This window comes from Cyanistes caeruleus, chromosome 21, assembly GCF_971803275.1.
Source record: "Cyanistes caeruleus chromosome 21, bCyaCae1.hap1.1, whole genome shotgun sequence".
NCBI lineage: Eukaryota > Metazoa > Chordata > Aves > Passeriformes > Paridae > Cyanistes > Cyanistes caeruleus.
This window is the reverse complement of record NC_141721.1, coordinates 5435927-5456726: the sequence shown is the minus strand read 5'-3', so window position 1 is coordinate 5456726 and position 20800 is coordinate 5435927. Positions and strand designations below refer to the sequence as shown.

The following is a 20800-nucleotide window of genomic DNA, read 5'->3' as shown; positions in this document are numbered from 1 at the left end:
CCCCTCCCCTGTGTGTCGCTCTGAGGGTGCTTGGTGCGGGTGTCCCTGTGCTCCGGGCCAGGTGTGGGGTCTGTCCCCACCTCAGCCGCGCTCCTGGCGGGCTGCACCCCCTGGCCGGGACTCGGCAGGAGCGGAGACCCCGCTCTCCTCCAGCAGAAAGGCTTTGCCCCGAGCCCCCGGGAGCAGCAGGGGAGGCCCGATTTCCTTCCTTCCTTCCCTGCCCCGGTTCCTTCCCGCGGCGCTGTGCGGGCGGGGCGGGCCGGGGGCGGTGCCGGCGCTGCCCCTCCCGGTGCGGCGGCGCGCAGCGGGGCCGGGGCCGCTCACACCGGCGGCGGCGGCGGGGCCATGAAGGTGAAGAAGAGCGGCGGGGCCGGGGCGGCGGCGGCCAGGACCGAGGAGGAGCTGGGCCGAAAGGCTCTCATCGGGCCCGACGACGTGCTGGGGCTGCAGCGGGTCACCAGCGGTGCGTGCCGGGGATGGCGGCCAGGGGGGAAGATGGGGAACGTGTCCTCGTGGGGCTTTTCCCGGGGGGAAAAAGGACAGCCGGTCCTCCTCTCCGAGGGGTCTAAACCGGGGGGAAAAGAGGAGGCGTTGGCCCTTTGAAGGGGGCTAACCCAGAGGGAAAAGGGGAAGCGGTCCCCCCTTCCCGGGGGACAAGAAGCGGGGATGCAGCAGCGCAGGGGACAGAGTCCGCAGCGGGATGTGGTACCCGGGTACCACCGAAAGAACAGGGCAGTGCCTGGAGCTGGGCATGCCGCCCCCCAACTCTGCTCGAAGGTCGCTGTTGGGATGCTCCTCGCTGCCCTCCCCATCACCCGTTCCCTGTCTGTGCCCACGGCGATGGGATGGGCTGGATCCCTGGCCACAGCAGCCCCCCATCCCAGTTTGCCCCTCTCCAGTAAAGCACGAGTGGCCTTGAGGGCATCTTGGAAGGGGTGGGTGGGAGTGTGTGGCTGGAGGGGCTGGGGAAAGGCCAGGACAGGGGGGAATGGCTTCATACTGATAGAGAGCAGGTTTAGATTAGATATTGGGGAGAAATTCCTCCATGGGAGAGTGGTGGGGCCCTGGCACAGAGAAGCTGTGGCTGCTCTATCCCTGGAAGTGTTCAGGATGAGGTTGGATGGGACTTGGAGCAACATGGCTTGGGTGGAACGTGTCCCTGCCACTGCCAGGGAGTTGGAACCAGATGGTCTTTAAGGTCCCTTCCAACCCAAACCATTCCATGGTAATGCAAGGCCAGCCTGGCCCCAGCACTGCCCAGGGACAATCCACCCCAGTGTCCCAAAAAGTCTTTTTTCCATGTTCTAGGACCTTTGGGTTGTCTCTCTGGGCTGTCAGGGTGGAGGGGCTGGCCTGGGGTCTGGCTGTGCCTCGCAGTGCTGTGCAGTGTGGCCCCAAAGCCAGCTGTGTGTCACAGGCTGGGGCTGTGACGAGCCCTGGGGAGGAAGGATGCGGCTGTGGGTGCTGCTGTGTGCAGGCAGTCCCGTGGGGCTGCTGTGTGAGCAGCATGGCAGGGACTCGTGTCAGCCCTCAGGAAGGGTTTACAGAGGCTCCTCTGAGCGGGGCTGCTGCTGCTGGGCACCCTTGGGTCCCCCTCTGCAAGCTGATCTGCTCTGCTGGTGCAGATGCGTGATTCACTGCCCAGGCCCAGAAATCCCCTGCCTGTAGCAGGGAGAGCCACGCAGCAGGCACTGAAGCATCCTGCCAGCATCCTCAGGTGGATGGTGAATCCAAGGCATGGCTGTGTGAAGCACTGCATGCTCACTTCATGTCAGCATCTGTGTCCCTGCCCTCGCCAGGGCTTTCTGGAGGGGACAGGGCCACCCCTCATCCTTGCTGTCACCTCGTGTGGCATCAGTGGGGATGGATGGTGCATGCTTTTGGTAAGCTGCTGGCTTCCCAGGGAGCAGGGAGGGCTAAGCTGGTGAGGCAGGTTGTTTACTGCCTCTTCCAGCCCTGGGTCAGAGTGCTCTGGAGCACAGGGAGGATGTGAGATGCATGAAAATGCTGTGTTCCTCTCCTGCTATGAGACTTGCTTGTACCAGGGGTGCAGATGGGTCACGCTAAACACAGCCAGGCACTGCCATGATGGCCCAGGCTTGCCATGGGAAGTGCTTCCTGTCCTGCTGGATGTGTGGGAGCCAGGAAATGCTCTCCACACCTGAAACCCTCGGTGAGTTCGGGGATAGAGGTAAACAGTACATCCATGTTGAGCATATTGTATCTTGTCACCCAGGAGCACTTCGCAGCTCCCCTTCTCAAGCTCAGTTTTCCTCCTGGTGGGTTTAATAGGAGGAAATATTTAATATTTTTCGGATCTTTAACACCTAATGATTATTTGGGGCATTCTATGGCCTTTGCACATTTCTACACCCTTAAAAACCGATGGTCAAAAATAGCAATGTGAAACTGTTCTACTCTTCTGCATCAGGGAGGGGAGGAGGAAGGAGCAGGCTGTGGGAGAGAAGTTCACAGCTGCCCCAACCTTTTGGACGTGTTGGGTGTCAGGACAGACACCACACCCTGTTGCAGCAATTCTACCTCTGACAGCTTGAAGATGAAGGAGGAGTTGGTGGTTGGGGCTGCAACAGAAATGTCCTGGTGCCCTGGATGTCCTTTGTTGTTCCAGAGGGAGGATAATCCATTTTTATCCAAACTCATGGGCCAGTAGCACGGCAGCTCACGCTGTCGAGGGGCTGCATTAAACTCTGTCCTGCCTGGCACCTTGGGAGGGCTGGCCGTGTTTTAGGGCTGCTTCATCAACCACAGCCCAGCAGGCCTTGGTAGCACAGGACTGTGTTTTAGGAATGCTCACACCAGGAGCAGGCTGTGTGTTTCTGAGCAGCCTTCCAGGTTATGCAGGGAGAGGTGGAATTCTGACTGTAGCACAGAATGGTTTGGCTTGGTGGGGACTTTAAAATCCACCTTGTTCCAGCTGCCTCACCAAGAACAGGAACACTTCCCACTAGATGAGGTTGCTCCAAGCCTCTTCCAGCCTTTCCTTGAACACTTCCAGGGATGGGGCAGCCACAGCTCCTCTGCCCAGTGTGTGCCAGTGCCTCAGCAGTCTGACAGGGCAGAATTCCTCCCTAATAATCTTCATCAGGCAGCACAGCTGCACTTTGCTCTCCCAGTGGGTGCAGCTGACCAAATGTGAGGTGACTGGGCTGGGAGGGTGGCAAGGCAGGATGTGGCTCTGTGGGCAGCCACAGGAGCCAGCTGGGGGCTCTGCTCCTAATGTGCTGCTAATAAGCTTAACTGGGGAGTGGAGTGAACAGCCCTGCACATTCTGAGTCCTTCCAATGTTAAATTCCCTGGCAGCTCTGGGCCCACAGGGCTGCTGGTCACGCTGGGGTCCTGATGGACCTGGGATGCTGCCCTGGGATATCTGGGCCTTCTGGCCAGGCTGGTTCTGGCACTGCTCCAGCTGGATCAGGTGTAAGGAGAGAGAACCATTTCCTCTGCAGTTAGGGAGATTTGTCACTCGCTCACACAACTGTGGTTGGGAAAAGCGGAAAAAGCTCATGACGTGATTAATTTAAGATTAGCAAAGGAGTGGGGCAGAGCTCAGTTCAAATTGCAATTAATTACTGAGGCAGCCAGAGGATCAGAGAGTCAGATGTGTAACAAAAGACAAGCTCCAGCCGCTGAGGCTGCCCTGTTTATCACCTGCACACTTTGCCTGTAATACCAAATCAAATCTTACATTTTAAGTTTTATTCTAATGCTGATTTTATTTTAGCAAACCAAGGGGTTAAATAATTGATTGCATGCTTTGAAACAGTTTCAAAACAAACCCTAAAAATAAGGAACACACAGGTAATCATTTCTGAAAGTAATCTCTTGCTCAAGCTGTCACTTGGGATTTCTCTGAGACTTCTCTAGGCAGCTTTAGCTAAAGGCCAGCTTGGCACAGGACTGCCTCAGTGGGTTAGACAGGCCAGACCTTTCTTGGGAGACTTTCATACCAGTTTCCTGCTGTTGGTTAAAGCAAAAACCAAATAAATCATTTCCCTGCCCTCTGCCTCAGCAATTCAAGTCCTATAAAGCTAAACCATCCTGGATCCATGTTCAAACCCATTTTTAAATCCATGGGGTTTGGATGGGCAATGAGGGAATGTGAGGCAGATGTGCATGAATCCATCTTCAGAGCTGCTCCTGGACCATGACTTCCCTCCCCAGTTAATGGGGAGAATGTATTTTATTAGGAGCTCTGAGGAGCTGTGGGTGTCTGTGGGGTTAATAAATCCCTGTTCTGCCCTGTCCAGGGCTGTGAGGCTTGGCTGTGTTTTGATGTGCTGGTTCCTTGTTGCAGAGCCATATCCCAGAGCTGTGCCAAGCTGCTCCCCCCACGACCCTTCCCTCAGCATCCCACACAAGCTGTGAGCTTTTCCAAGGCTCCGTGTTTCCCAGAGTCTCGCAGTACAAGATGAGCTGTCAGGATTCCCAGGGGCAGCACACATGGTGTGTGTGTGTGTGTGTGCGCTGTGGGATTCCTCCTTCTCCCAGGGTTGTGGGTCTGGGCCATCCCTGGTGGAAATGGCAAAGGTAAGAGGAAAGCTGAGGGAGTCAGCCTGAGGGTCTTGGCTTTGGCTCAGCCCAGAAGTAGCTGATTTAGTTGGTGTTGTACACATGGTTTCAGACTTTGAATGCAATCAGTGTGAAAAGTGGGCAGGAGAAAGTGTTTGAGTTCCTTGGAAATGGGGGAAGAGCAGCTCCATCCACAGGCTGCAGGGCTGTGATCAAATTAGTTGTGAGAGGGTGAAGTCTGGAAAGCTCTAGCTAAAATTAAAAAAAAAGAAAGAAAGAAAAAGGGATGAGCAGGCTGCCACGAAAATCAGAGCCTGGTGAGCTGTGCAGTAGGACTTGGCAACTGAGGGGCTCTGGGGACCTTGGGAAGTGCCTCAGCCTGAATCCTCCTGGTCTAAATCCCTGTGCTTTCTTGACAGTAAATGTGCTGCTGTGGAAAAACCCCTGTGGGATCCTCCTGGTGCAGAATTTTCCCTCTGGGACACTGCAGCAGCCTAATTCCAGAGCTAGGTCAGAGGGCAGCTGCTTCCCTCCCTGTGCAACCCCCCTGGTCTTTGGTTCTCCAAACCCCATGGTTTGGATTGGAGGGATCTATTTTACAGGAGTAGATCCTGTTTTCTGGCTGGCTTGGTTTCACAGGGCTTGAACTGCAGAGGCAGAGGGCAGGGAAATGGTTTAGTTTGTTCTTTAACTGAAGCCAGGTTGTCTGGGCAGGTGTATCAATAGCACCTGAAACCTGCCCTGACTTCCCCTCAGGTCTTGCTCTGTGTCCTGCGTCACTGCTTGGCCTCTTTTTGGGGTCTGGGCTATTTTTGCTTCCTTCTGAGACCCTTCAATCTGATAATCTCCTAATCTTCAGCTCCTGGCAATTCCCCTGCAGTTGTCTTGGCTTTATACCTGGCTTATGTCTTGGGAGGTGGCTTCAAAATAGCTCCTGACCTTGTTGGTAAATGCATGTTAGGAAACAGACCTGCATAACTGCAGGAGCCTTCTCATCCATTCCCTAAATTGTTATTGTGCTGGGGAGAGAAATTCCTGTTACAAGTCACTGCTGTTGCCTCAGTCTCTTGTACAACATCCTCCCAATTTACACTCATTTCCAGGACTAGATTTTTAGTTCTTTCTTACCCCTTTCTTACACTCTGCTTTCCTTAGTGGGCTCTGAAGGCCTTAAAATAGGAACTACCCCATCTGAGATTAGACTCTGATGAGCACAGAAATATCCCTGGTGTCTGTGAGAGGGGACACGTGCTTCCTCCTCATGATTGCAGAGATGGAGAAGGCATCTTGAAAGGAGCACAACAAAGAGCGTGAATCCTATTGCCCATGAACTTGTGATAAAATGTGCCTGGTGGGGTGGTTGTGAAGGAAATTTAGAAATAAGAATCAAATTTTAGCTTTCTGTGATGAGGATCAAACCTGATCTCAGGCATTTAAATGACAGGGAGAGATCCAGAGGGGAAAGTGCCTTTGTTTGCTTTCCTGTGTTATTTAGCACTGTATTGTCCCTCACCTTTTGTGCTCCTCTGTAACACCAGCTGCTAAAATACACACCTGGAATTATGCACCAGGGTTCAGGACATGCCAGTGTTCACAGGCAGTGCCTGCTGGCATTGTCCAGGCTGTTCTGCTGGTTTATTGTGTAATCTTGCTTGGGTTTGGGAGGGCAGGAAGGTTTCCTGGATAAAAAGTGTCTCTTTCCTGGGTTAGGCAGTGGAGGTATCACCTCAGAACTGTACCAGTGGAAGGAGCATCTGCTGATTCTGAGAGCAAATCTAGAGACCACTGAATTGTTTGGGGTCGCTTTGGAATCACTTTTTCCTACAAAGGGAATTGGAGAATTTGTGAAGGAATGAACTGAGCCAGATTCAGGAAGCCAGTCACCTCTACTGCTTCCTCAGACCACCACAGTGGTGTTGGGTTTGATCCAAACTCTTCACAACTGCAATAAGTCTTAAGATAGAAATTGTCTCTAAAAGTGGGGAGTTGCAGATCTTTGGGCATGATCCAGAGGTTGTGGGAAAGAAGCTGGAGAGGCACTGTCAGGAATTGTGGCTGTGAGAAGTAGCTGCTAATACCAGGGGAATTCTTTTCAGGAAGGGTTTGGGGATGGAGGTCTGGGATATGACAATTCCCTGAGCTTTAGGAAAAGGTAGGAATTATTTCTCTTTCGTGACCTTTTTTATGCACTACTAAATGTGGGTACTTTAGGATAAAAACCAATCTGCTGGGTTTTCCATGGCAGTGCTGCTGTGTCCATGCCTTCATCCCTAAATCAGGTGAGTGCTGAAGGCTCAGGGACACATCATGATGGTTCAGTTATTAACGGGAAACAGCACAACCTGCTTTAGGGGAAGTGGAGGAAACAAGAAAATATTCTGTCCTGAGAGACCAACCCACCATTCTCTGTAACAATCCCCTCCATGGAGGTTTGATTTGCCTCATTCCCAGCTAAAATAACCACAGCTGCTGCCTCCCTTCCCCAAATCGTGGCGACGGTGAATTAGGATAAGGGAAGCAGATGATACATTTAAGTGAGTCATGGAAGTGTGGGCAACTGGGCCCTACAGTAATTTAAAAATAAGTGTGTATGGGATGAGATTAGTAAATCTGACAGTGCTCAGCCGAGCAGAAGGATCTGCCAATTGCAAGCAGCCCATTCCCAATAAGAGCTTCCAGTGCGGCCGCAGGCTCCTGTTACGCGTGGGGGAAAAATCCAGCACGTGGCTACTTTGATTGATTTTTGAACAGGAACAGCAGAAACAAATGTAATACACACTGAGAGGAATATATATTCCTCTGGGTTTTTTTCCTTTCTAGGAGACTGGGCTCTGCCAGAGGAAGAAAAAACCCACTTGATTGCAGTATTCTGGCAGCTGATCTTCCCGGATGGCATCCAGTTGTATGTTGGCATGCTGATTAAAGAAAAAAACCAAACAAAACAATGACAAAAAAGCGTTTAAAATATTATCAGGGCAAAAAGAGTTGGAAAACAACAGTGTAGGGGTGCAAACATCAGTGAGCAGGAGCCTAGTAGGGATTCTAGCCGGGGTTTACTCCTCTTTGGAGGCTCTGCTTGGCTCTCCTCTGCTCCAGATGAGTCATGGACACTGTTACTGCAGCAACGCTGCTGCCAAGGAGGGGGATAAAGCTGTTGCCATGGTGCTGGATGGGCAGGAATTCTGCAGGAGTAGAAACACTTAATAATTAACTCGCAGACAAACGCAGCTTTGGATTTGCCAGCGTGCTCCAGGGAAGGTGTCCTGGGCTCCTGGGCGACTGCTGCCTGTTCCCAACAGCCTTCCCAGGGAACAGCCAGTAGCCATGGGCTGAGGGAGGGGAAGCTGGGCTGTGGGAAGCTGTGCCTGCTTCCACCAGTTTGTGTTTTGCATGCTGGTGCTTGGAACCGGGAAGTTGTGGGACGGGTTAGGAATTGGGGTGGCTGATGTGTCAGAGCCTAAAATCATGGTGTAATTGCAGGACATCTCCCTGAGGAATGCTAAACATCAGGGCCTAAGGCAAGGGCTGGGTTTAAATTAGTGTCCTGTCTTCTTGGCTACTGTTAAATACACAAAAGAAGATTTTTGTGAAGTTGTTGGGGTATTTGGCCAAACACAAGCTTGTGTTTTCTTGTGGTAGTAAAAAGATCGAGCTTTTAGCTTGTTCTTCCTGACTGTGTGGGTTCTGGTGTCAGTTTATCCTTGTGCTGTGTTGATAGGGAAGGGAAAATCCCTGCCAAATGCCAGGGATGCTTTGAGCACTGTCCTCTCTCTGAACACCCATTTATAGAGTTGTAGAATCTCAGTGTTTTGGCTTAAGAGGACCAGGACAGAGGGACCTTAAAGATCATCCTCTTCCATCCCCTCTGCCATGCAGGGACACCTCCCACCAGACCAGGTTGCTCCAAACCCCATCCAGCCTGGCCTTGAGCACTTCCAGGGATGGGAAATCCATGAATTCTCTGGCATTCCTTTGAGTATTCACCATATGGGGTTGTTGGAGAGCAGTAAAACTGGCCAGGGAGAACATTTAACACCTCTGTTCCTTGCACCGAGTTTCCTTGGACGGTTCTCCAAGTTATGGAGATTTGGAAGGAGTAAAAGGCTTCTAGGAAAGTGCTAGTGCCAGGTGTTCATGCCCAGGAACTCAGAAATCTCTCACAGTGGTCTTGGATTTCTTAGACCTGTACTGAAGTTGGGTTGGTGTGGGCAGGTCTGAGCTCTGAGCACTTGTAACTTGTTTTTATGTAGTCTCAGGTGGACTGCATGCCTCAGGTGTAGCCTCAGGTGGATGGATTTGTTGGAGTTTCAGAAATAGGAAAGCAGACAGAAATAAGTGATTAGCTCAGATTAACAGCAGGAATTAGTAGCTGAGAAAGTGCTTTGAATTAGAATGTTAAAGTATTATTTTCACCTTGGAGCCTCCAGAACTAGTCTTCTACATCAATCAAAGGTGCTGCTGTTTGAAAGCTGACCTGACTTGTCTACACAGATAATTTCTTTAGATTTGTCAGGGTAAAGTAAGTTATTGGAGCTGCTTTCAGTCTGTGCTTTATGTGCTCTTTCCCCAGGGAGGAGGATGACTCCTGTGCCAGGACACAGCAAGGCCAAAGGCCAAAACTGTGGAGATTTTAGTGGTGGAATCCTCATCCCTAGAAGGGTTCAAAAGGCCTGTGGATGTGGCACTTGGGACATGGTTTAGTGGCAAACACAGCAGTGCAGGGTGAAAAGCTGGACTCGGTGATCTTAGAGGGCTCTTCCAACCTTAACAATTCTGTGATACCACGACTTTCTCTCCAAGGTGCTCAAAGCAGGGAAGGGCTCCACTCCCTGTTCTCCTAACGGAGGGAAAGGCTTCAACACCATTTTCAGTGCAGGGGAAAGCAAGCCCTGGTGGGGGATGAGCATCACTGGAGAGAAGAGGCCACCCTTGGTCTGCAGAGGGCTGGAGCAGGGAGGTGGCTCAGGGGAGGACACTCCTGTTCCAGTTAAGTGCAGCCAGCTTAGTGCTCCCAAAGCTGCTTAGCCCTCACATTCTGCCACAGGGCAGTTTTTAAAACAGGCAAAGCCTCTTAACACTGGAAAGGCTGGGATTTGATGGAGGTGCTGACTAGTCTCAATACCCTGGGAGGAAATGGATGCAGAAGCTGCTGGTTGGGAAAAGGTGATGACCTCCGAGTGTTGATGAAGAGAGTTCTTTCCCCTGTCCTGTCTGAGCAGGAGAGAGTGAGCCTCCATAACTGAGCCTGTCCTCAGAGACATCAGTTTTGAATTAAAACATGCAGTAGTGGAGATGCATTTGGGCTGCTCTCACTGCTGGCGTGGCCTCCAGAGAACAGCCAGACGTTCCTGGTGTTTCAGGGCAGCCTTCATTTAAATTTGCTTCCTCCTGCAGATTATTTGTGCACTCCAGAGGAAAATGTTTACAAGATAGACTTCACCAGGTTCAAAATCCGGGACATGGAATCTGGCACAGTCTTGTTTGAAATCACCAAGCCAGCAGCTTCAGGTGAGTGCACACACAAAATAAGCTTTCCATGAACAAATACTTTCTTTTGCTTTCCCCCACTCCTTTTACTCCATCCATTTCCCAAAAGTAGCAGCATCTCTCCACTGCAGGAGGGCTGGAGCCCCATCTTGCAGCAGGAATGTTTTTCAGGTGTCTCTTTGTACCAACAGGGTGAGCAGAGCTGGCTGCTGCTGTGCTCTTCCTGTTGCCATCTGTGACAGGAAGGGACAGATGGATGTTGTAAATAGGAGCAGAGGAGGAGGAGGAGGAGATCACTGGGTGTTTTTTTCTTGTCTGTTCATCAGTTTGTGCCCCCTGCACATAGTTTAGCTGTTAGTGTAACATCTCTCACTGAGGAGTCAGGAAAATGGTATTTCCAAAAGGGAGAAACTGCCAGCAGGCAAATGACACAAACTGAACCTTTGCCTTTTTTTTTTTTTAAATTAATTTTTAGTAATTGTAAGCAGCCAAGTGTTGCCTGTTACCAGTGGTGATAAAAACCCAGGGCAGCTGTTCTTTTCCTGGCCAAACACTTTTAACCCTTCCCCACCTCCCTGCAGGTGAGAGGAAGTTTTCTGTAGCTTGCAGGTAGCAAACCAAGCATTTGGGGAAGCAGCTTCTTCAGAGTGACTCTGCAGTCCTGATGTGAGGTAAGAACAGCAGAGGAGGAATAGAAATCCAGAAGATAAGAAATTACTCAAACCAAAGGGCTGTCTTGCAACATTCCACCTCTGGGTGACCAGTGGTGGACACCTCAGGACAGGAGGAGGGTTAGCTCAGCACCAGAGTGGTTTCCTGGCTTATGTGGCTCAAGAACACCACCAGAAGCATTTCCCTTGAGTTTCTGTTTCTCAGGCAGCTCTGACAGAGCTTTCTTGGGGTTTTTGCAGAGCGGGAGCACAATGACAGGAAGGACGTGGACCCCAACGCCGGACGCTTTGTGCGCTATCAGTTCACCCCGGCCTTTCTCAGACTGCGGCAAGTGGGAGCCACGTGAGTAACTGCTCTCTGCTCCTTGGCCTAGCACAGAAAACAACTGAAATCTCAGGGGAAAACACCCATCTCTTCCATGTTCATCCTGCCAGGAAGTAGATGGAACAGGGGGCTTTTTCATGTATTATGAGGGTCTCCAAATCTCCTGCTTTCTGTGTCGCTTCAGGCTGTTCAGTCAGGGGTAGGCCTGGTGCTGAAGAGATCAGTGCTAAAAGAGGCAAAATAAGGTGGGAAAACTATCCAAAGAAGAGAAGGCTCTGGGGAGACCTTAGAGCACCTTCCAGTGCCTGGAGAGACTCCAAGAGAGCTGGAGAAGGACTTTTGGAAAGGACCTGGAGGGACAGGACACAGGGAATGGCTTCCCAGTGCCAGAGGGCAGGGCTGGATGGGATATTGGGAAGGGATTGCTCCCTGTGAGGGTGAAGAGGTCCTGGCACAGGCTGCCCATAGAAGCCGTGGCTGTTCCATCCCTGGAGGTGTCCAAGGCCAGCTTGGATGGAGCTTGGAGCAAGCAGAAGTGTCCCTGTCCATGCCAGGGGTGAAATTGGATGAGCTTTAAGATGTTTATCTAATGCTGTTGTGTGTCCCTGTGGAATGCTTTAAGTAAAAGAGGAAACAATAATTTGATGAGTGCTGTTGCTTTATATTTTTGGCTTCTTTTTTTTATTTTTTATTTTTTTTTCAGAGCTCTCTTCTGCCTTTCAGGAATGGTGCAGATGTTATTGAAGCATAAAAGCTCACATCAGTTTTACCCTTCTTTTTCAGGGTGGAATTCACAGTAGGGGACAAACCCATTAATAATTTCCGTATGATTGAGAGGCACTACTTCCGTGACCAGCTGCTGAAAAGTTTTGATTTTGAATTTGGCTTCTGCATCCCCAGCAGTAAAAATACTTGTGAGCACATCTATGAATTCCCCCAGCTGTCAGAGGATCTCAGTAAGCTCTTTATAATAAACTTTAATTTCTGGGTTGTCACACCGTGGTGTTCATCTGAGTTGGTTTGGGGGAGCCCTTTTTCAAAAGCTGTCTCTAGAGAGTGGGTTGGGTAGAATAATTCATCCTTTTGTATCTTTGTTAGCTGTGAGTTTGTTTTCTAGTAGGATGTATCTCATCACACACCAGGCAATTGCTTGGGGTGTTTTTTTTTTTAATTCATAAAAGGGAAGCTTCAGTATCCGGGAGAAAAAAGATAATTGTGTTATAAAACAAGCAAAAAATAAGATTAAAAAGACATCCAATAAATGGATAACTTAAATGTTATGATCTCTTTTAATGTTTGATGTGCTATATTGTGAGCTTGAGAGGTTTTAGTATGAACATAACTTTTATTTTCTCTCCTCACTCCCAAGGCACAATAGCACAAGCAGTAAATCTGTGTGATCCTCCTCTTTACAACCCCTAATTGTGTGTGTCAGCACTAATATTACTGTCTGTGGAAAATACAGTGAGGCCCTGCTGTCAGGCCAGAACAAATTTACTTTGAGTTTGTTGTTTTATCACTGTTTTTAAAAACAAAACAAAAAGAACCCCAACCCAAAACGTTCTTGTTCTGAGGTCCCCTTTATATGATGCCTTAATATATTTGAATTATGAACATTTTTCCTCCCTGAAAGTGTTCAAACAAAGTGTGGTTTAGGTTAGATTTTAAGTCCTTAGAGGGCCTTTCCAACATAAAAATTCTATGATTATGCTTGAATTGTTTACAAGACACCAACAGGGAGCGGTTTGGGCAATTCCCATTTGGGTTTTGCTTTTTCACCTGATTTTTCAGCTGCCTGGGTGACACTGACCAGCTCCTGAGCCCGTCACAGAGCACCACTATTAATTTTGTTGGGTTTTTTTCCCCCTCCCAGTTCGAGAGATGATCCTGCATCCCTACGAGACACAGTCGGACAGTTTCTACTTTGTAGACAACAAGCTGGTGATGCACAACAAGGCAGATTATTCATACAGTGGAGGACCCTGAGTGTTGGCTGCATGGCCCCACCTGTGCTGGCCTCCCCTTCCCTCTGGAAGTCGTCAGGGATCCCAACACCTCCAGTTCTGCTGCCTGCCATGTCACCTGGACAAGGATCCACTTACCAAGGACTCTTTGCCACAGTAGGAGTTTCATGACATCTCTTTTGAACTTTGAAGCAGACCCAGTTCTTCAGAAGTTTTAAGCTAAAATGGTCTTTGGATACCACTTCCCTAAGTTCTTTAAGTGTCTGCTTTGAAAATGGCCTTGTGGGACCTGAGGGGTTTTGCCCTAATTCTGTGAATTTATGTTCTTGCCCTCGAGTATCTTTTTAGGATTGCTTTCCCAAAGAATGTAATCAGAGGAAGCATGGGAGTGGATGGATGCAGAGGCAGAGGCTTGGGTGGTTGTTTCTCTTTGTGAGTGCTTCAAAGCCAATTTGACTTGTCCAGCCTGTTGAAAATATCAAGCAAAACATCTCACAAAGGCAAGTTTCATCTTTAGATTGGCTCTCTCCATGAGTATTTCATCCTTTAGTTTCAATCCTTCTGTCTAATGTTCTGTTTAACCTTGGAAACACCAAAACCTGCAATGAAGAGCAGTACTTCAGTGACAGAGCTGTGTTAATTGGGTGTTTTTACATTTACATTCCTTTTATTACATTTCAGATGAAGGCAAAATGGCATTGTGGGTCTGTGAACCTCCATAAGTACATTCCATTAATTTCAGTTTTTTTGTAGAACAATCAGGATAAGCAGAAGGATTTTAGCTTTATTTAACATTTAGCCTTTTCTTGGCACACATTTGCAATGTCTGTTTTCTTCAATCTCTGCTCGATACAAAGTTAAGGACTTCAGTACTGCTTGTTAGAGCAATGTTTTAATTGTCTAGGGCAGCTGGGGAGTGTGGAATTTTCAATTTTCCCTTAGTATCTGCATTTAAAGGAGGTTAAGACAGCGTTTCCCCTTTGTTAGAAATGTTTCTCTTCAGATATTAATACAGGTGAAACTAAATCTAATAATCTACAGCTTTAACACACAGCAAAAAAATTAGCAAAAGTTCTCTCTTCAGACTCTGGAAGAAGTTTAACACCAATTTATCCCAAGAAATAGCAGCACCAAGAATAAACTAGTGTGGGGTGACCTGTTGTCATGAAACCCTTACTCTGAAGGTCAGTTCACTGATACTTTAAAAAAAACCCCAACAACCCAACAAAAATAAAAGACAGTTGCAGTCTGTAGATATTTCTATAAATACTTGATGTCTCCATGTCTAATTCTGTGAGTTGAAGTGGAACATTCTATGTTAGCCTCAGATAGGTGTAATAATTGTAATAATTTTTATAAAAATACCATTTCCAGTTGTGATGAGCATCTCTGTAGTCACAGCCTACGTCAGACAGGACTACAAACAATTCCAAGTGTAGCCTAAGGACAGGGAGGTTTTTGTGCTCTTGTTTGGGTTGTGGTCACTTTTCAATGTGTCACCATTTGTATTTGGCTTGGCTTTTTTGACTGCTGAGAGAGGAGGCAGTTTTTTTTTATTTAAAAAAAAAACCACAGTGATTTTAGATTACAGCACAGTTTTTATTAAGCTTGGTAGCTACAAAAGTGTGTCAAGTTCACTGGTTTTACACAAGTAGTAGCTTGTAGTAATTCTTATCACAGTGAGACTTGTATTTATCACTATTTTTTGTCTTTAGTGTGTTAAATCATACAAGTAGCCTACGTCTGACTGATCAGTTTGAGAGATACAAAGGATTTCCTCATTATTTGTGCACTACTTTGAGCTACTGACCATTAATTCCATAGTACAACAATTACTAAAGATGAAAACAGTTTAAAAAATGTTTTCATTCCTCCCCCAACTTATTTATTTTTTTAATCAGGCCTGTTAAATCATATAACCAATGACATTTCACAAGTTTTAAGTATTTCTGAGTTTTGATTCAATTTGCAGGAGGAAAAAATATTAATTTAAAGACAAAATATGTCTTTACATACACTTTACACATATTATACACACCAAAGAGTGTATGTTTAAAAGTACCACCCTCTACAGGGTTTTTTGGGGGGTTATTTTTCACCTGCTGTTCATAACAGTCACTTCTGTGCATAAGATTTTTAAAAGAATTTTAGGAATGGAATTTGCCCAGAATTGCCAGTCATCTATTTAATATGTTGTGATGACTCTTGGGTCATGTGATGGAGTTTCCTCTGAAATAGTCATGTTCTGTTCCTTTTTTATGCTGCTTCTTTTCAAGGCTTATAAAAAAAAAGAGTAATTCCATATAAATATTACTGTAATCAAGGGAAATTTAAGTGGTAGACATGCCCCTTATAAAAGAACCAAGAGAAAGTCACTGTGCTCCCAGGAGTGCAGAGTGAGGATGGAATTTCTGACATTTTTCTAGGGTAGGTTTGAGGTTAAACACAAGAGGATGAATTATCAGCTGCTTCTCTCCTGAAATCTTTTATAATTCAGGTTATATTTGTAATAATTCCAGTCTTACAGAAAATTTAGTGTAAATCAAATAGGAGATATTACACTGAGTGAGTTTGTTGCCTAATATTAGGAATATTTTAAGGCAGAAGTAAAGATTGGACATTTTCAAAAAAATCCATTTCAACCCATTTTAGCTTCAGCTTTTCAGCTGGGACAACTTTACTGGGGATTAAACATCCCCAGAGTTTGCCACAAGTAAAAAAAAATTATTCCTAAACCAAGGCAAACAAGAGAACTTTCTGTGAGAAGTGAATTGAAGGTGCTTTTTTCTGTGTCCCACAGTTATCACTCTTATCTCTCTGTTTCACTTGGGAACTCTTTGTTAGCATTTCCTGAAGGTCATCCACATCCCCCATCTTTACAAACACGTGGGAATCTCTGTCCTGGAGGGAGGTTCTGTTCCTCTCCCACCTGCTGATGCAGCAGCATGACGTGTGGTGTTGACATGGGGCACATAAACAGCAATAAAAGAATGGTTCTTCAAAACCTTTGGCTGTAGAGTTGCTGTTTTAATGCCACTTCTGTCCCTTGTTTTGCTTAAAAACCACCTTCAGAATTTAGTGTTCAAGACCAAACTTTGTTCAGCACCCAATAATTTCAACTTCCTTCTGGAAGGGAGCTGAGTTTGCAGCCCAGTTGTGAAACCCACATTTTTTTCCCCTTAAATTGGCAGCTGATTCTTATTATAAACCAGTTGAGAATGAAGTCTTAGTAGCATTGTTCACAGAAGAATTTGTTAATCTTCTTGAGTAGCTATTATTTTGTATTTTAACATTCATCATTATTTGGTTTACTTTGGAAGTTCATTGCGAAATCACCAAGTAGTGGCTCTGGGAAAAAAAAAAAGAATTGTTGTATTTTCTTCCTTGATCTCATTTTAAACATGACTTTAATTAGCACTTCAGCTCTGTTTTAACAAGCCAGCCTGGCAATTTGGGATCTGACTTTCTGAAAGTGAAAGAAAATATCCAAGAGCTAACCAAGATTGTCTGCTAATAATGGCCCGGCTGTTTCCTGTCATAAAACAGGATTAAGTGTGGGCTTTACACAGTGACTTAATCTTGGAAAAAGAAACAAAGTCTCTCTGAGTGCTAACAGTGACATAATTTTTCTGAGAGACAGGGAAATTAGAGCTCAACACATTCTTTCAGGGAAATTATAATTTGACATATTTTTTCACTTTGTCAGTCTTGGATTCCTTTAGTAAGAATTAATTTTAAGAAAAGCAGCAGTACATTAGCGGTGAGCTGCATGCTCTAGTAACTCACACTTCCGTGGCAGGGACAGAACCATTTCTTTTTAGAATTAACACATCAGCTGTGGTTGAAAATCTGAAAACCTTGCTCTCAGTTCAGTGGCAAAAGCCAAAATTGTTTCTGTGAATTACCCGTTACGCGGTGACATTTCTGAAATAACAGAATGATCCACCCTTCCTGACTCAGAATTTATTTATTTATTTATTTTAATGTAAAAAGACTCTCCAGGGTTGAAAACAACCTGCTGGGGTTTAGTTCTTGCTCATAATCTCTCTCTGTGTCTTGTTTTTTGAGGAGGTCAGTAAGATGCTCTATTTTCCACCTCTGTCCTCTGAGTTTTATTCCAAAATCTTGTGTAGTGTCACAGTGGTGGTTGGCTGTGTGTGAAACATGCAGGCTATCCATTCATATCCAAATCCCAACTTCCAAATCCCTTCAGTCTGAGAAAAAACTCTTCAAGTGTATTGAGAATTATTGTCCTACATATTGACCCATAGAAAATAAACCCCAATCTTCCTGACAAGGGTTAAAGGGAACTCTTAGTCATGGCAAGATTGAGGCTATTTAAGGTAAGAAAATGCTAATACCCAACTGTCATATTTAGTAAGCATTATAAAAATGCTATATTAATTATTCATAACCTGGAAAAGATGGTTAACAGCTCAGTTTTAATTAGATCAGCTTAGGAAGGAAACCATAGAAATCATTGCTGTCGTTTGGGGCTGTGGGGCAGCAGCTGGAACCGTGTGTATCCCACAAAATTTGGGCAGGTTTGTGTGCATTTGGGGGGGAAAAGTGAGGCAAAGGAGGACAAGGAGAGAAAAAATAATTAATTTCAGCTATTTGGCTTAAGACCTTCAAGGCCATGGTGAGTGACTCAATTTTTTCCTGGGTCTGAGGCAGCTGGGAGCTCCTGCTCATGGTTCTTCTTTCTACCCCCAGCACAAACACTGCCTAAATTTATAGAGGCTTTTCAGTATTAATTAATTAATGTTAAATACCATTGAGAGTTCATATCATTTAATCTCCAAGGAAATTCCTGATTTATTTGAGGGGTCTCCAGGTCTCAGCTTGCAGCTCAGTTGTTCTCCCCATCAGTGGTGAGTGGGTGAAATGGTGTTTGTGTGTCTGCAGCCCCCCAAAAACCCCCTGTGCTCCTGCCTGCTCTGGTGTCTGTATCTCAATACACCCAACAAACATGTTTGAATGTGACTTTTTGTTTCCTTGGCATAGAAACAGAATTGTCTGTATTAAAATGTATTTATAAAAAAAAAATGTATCTATTTTTTTGTGGGAGGAGAGTAGAATTCTGGTTACTTTACCACTGGGAAAACATTAAGAGCATTTTTACTGATTAATTTCTAATTCTTTGTATCTTGGTAGTGATTTGTTTGCTAGGAGAACATCCACTGTGGCCCATCCTGTGGCAATGCAATGCACTGTCATGCAGAGAATCTGGTTTTCAGAAAACTGGGAGTCTTTTGTTTCCTTTTTGGGACAGGAGGGGACTGAGGAAGTCACCAGGAATAGAAAGAACCTTGGCACGGAATCTGTTCTGTGGCTTTGGCTTCAGCCTGTTTGACTTTTTGCAGATTAAGTAGAGAGAGAGAAAAGACTGAGACTTCAGGATAAAAAAAAAAAAGAAAAAAAAAAAAGAAAATTAGATGCTACAATTTAGTCTTCCTGTAGGAGAAGGAGAGTCCTTAAATTAATTTATACAAGGTTTAAATAGGGACTGCACTTGCTTCAATTGATTTAATATTGGCAGCTTAGTCATTGATGTGCATCCTAGGGAATATGCTTAACTTTTTCCATTACCTTGGAAAATGGTTCAAAAACATGTCACTTCCATTAGCAAGTGTTTCTTCTCCTGTAACAAACTGCAAAATGTAAAAAAAAAAAAAAGAAATAAATTATTGATCCTAGAAATAAAGGTGATTGTCTATTTTATTTAAATATTTATTTTTTATTAAAAAAAAAAATTCAAACTTTGATTTCAGGTCTCTTCCATCAATAGTAAAACTCCAGGTTTTGTGCAAATGTGTGTGAACAGCTTCTTTTTTTGGTGATTGATGGAAAGACTCTGCAGTTCTGTGGGTAAAACCATCACATTAAAAGTGTTCAAGTGGGACTTAACTTTTAGATTAGGAAAACATCTTGGGGTGTAATTAAAATAAATTGGTATCATCAATTGCATTAATGGGACTTTGGAGCTGCACAGATCACAGCTGTTTATCAGGTTGTGATTTAAAAAAAAAATCTGCAAGTTTCAAAAGTCAGTTTGAAAAAGAAAGTGAAGAATCTGAGAATTTGGAAAAATGTGAAAAATAAATTAGTTTCAAAGTACATTAACAGAACCTTGGAGTTCCCTGGATCACTCTTATGCACCAGGTTGTGCTTCTGAAGGATTTCTGGCTGCACTTTGGAGAATCAAATTTTGAAATTAATTTGAAAATTGATTAAAACTGAACCAGCTGCTTGGACTGAAGGGAGTTTTACTGCAGTAATTCCATCTTGAAAGCTTTGATATTTTATTCAGAACTTCCTGGGAGTACCTCTGTGTTTCTCTTGGAGCAGAACAACTCTCAGAAGAGAAGTAGCATGTTTTTATTTGAAAATATCTTCTACAACTCATTTTGATTCCACAGAATTCCTGGGGTCTCCTCACTGACACAATATCCTGCAAGACATCGTTGTGTGTTGGAATTTAAGTAATGAATTTATTAATACAAGGGATTTCCCTTTTGGATTGTGACTTGGAATTCTTGCAAGGACTGGATGCTGATCCAGTGAATACAAAAAAAAAAACGGCAAAATCAATGCTAATAATTAATAAAACAGGTTAAACAGTCTCTCTGATTTTGGTGCACAGGTATAATTACTTACTTAGAAATCTTCTAAGATTGCAAAGAATCTTAAAAAAAAAATTCCCATGAAAACTCCACAGTGTTAAATGTCTGCCAAAAATGCACTGCAATACCAATGCTTCCCCCCACCCTTCAGCTGGTTTATCAGCCTCATTTATTAATAAATATGCCTGATCATTCTGGAGATGTTCTCTGCTTCTCCTCACATTCTTATTTCCTTCGGCATTTCTCAGCTGCTGAGTTATTGTGGCGAATCTTATGTGTTCACTGCATGTTTCTATTTTATTTGTCATTGTTCAAGGGCATCCATCTATCTCTGACTTGCATTCCCTTAACGTTTTTCACTTGTAGGAAGAACACTTCTTGGTGATAAAGTACTCCAGGTTTCCCAATTTTTCTCTCTAACACAATGGATCTTACTTTAAAGATAATTTTAGAGATTACTGAAATCTCTAATTGCATGCTAGGATAACCCCAAACTATTTATTGTCCCTATCTGAGTCCACAAAATAGAGCAATTCCTTTTACAGAGATTATTTTTGCCTTCACCAGTGCTGTACAAGAACTTAAAATAGGAGGTGAAATCATCCTGGATAATGTGTTTTAATTAAAACTACAAAGAGAATTTAGGTAGGTAGAGCATAATTGCAGCTGGATGATTCTCAGCCATTATTTTGAAAACTAACTTGGGACTTAAATAACAAAAGCCTGTTTTATTTAATAATAATTTAATTATTCTAGTGGAGGGCGTAAACCATGTTAATGAAACTGCATATGAAAATAATCTGTAGCAAGAAATAAAAACAGGCAGGGAATTTACAAACAGCATTAGAGAAAACACATAATTAAATTTACTTTATGAAAGGGAGATAACAGACAGGAGAGGAGAGTTCCAAACACCTCCAGTTCTTCCTTTCCTGTGGAATGACAGGATAAATCAGAAGAGGGGAATAACAATTGGGATTAAATTAGATTTGAGGAAGAAATTCTTCCCTGTGAGGGTGGTGAGTCCCTGGCAGAAGTTGCCCAGGGAATTACATGTGGCAGACCTAAAAGCTAAAAATATTTAGAATCTATTTTGCTAAAAGAACCTAAAAAGCAGCCAAACCCAAAACTCCAACCCAAACTTTGTTTTTTATGAATTATGTGAAGGCCACAGCACACCAATGTTATGCCTCTGTT

General features: G+C 45.1%; 1 protein-coding gene across 1 annotated transcript; it reads left to right on the top strand.

Annotated features, from left to right (window-relative positions):
* Positions 1–276: 276 nt before the first annotated feature.
* Positions 277–18026, top strand: UNC119 (unc-119 lipid binding chaperone). Its single transcript, XM_023939231.2, has 5 exons — positions 277–463; positions 9925–10038; positions 10929–11031; positions 11797–11969; positions 12887–18026. The coding sequence occupies exons 1-5, from the start codon at positions 346–348 to the stop codon at positions 12997–12999; spliced, it is 621 nt and encodes a 206-aa protein (XP_023794999.2). The 5' UTR covers positions 277–345; the 3' UTR covers positions 13000–18026.
* Positions 18027–20800: the final 2774 nt, after the last annotated feature.

Excerpts from the sequence above, each read along its gene's own strand:
- UNC119 (XM_023939231.2), top strand. The coding sequence starts at position 346 with ATGAAGGTGAAGAAGAGCGGCGGGGCCGGGGCGGCGGCGGCCAGGACC. Across the intron at positions 464-9,924 it reads GCTGCAGCGGGTCACCAGCG|ATTATTTGTGCACTCCAGAG; the intron begins GTGCGTGCCGGG and ends TTCCTCCTGCAG. Across the intron at positions 10,039-10,928 it reads CACCAAGCCAGCAGCTTCAG|AGCGGGAGCACAATGACAGG; the intron begins GTGAGTGCACAC and ends GGGTTTTTGCAG.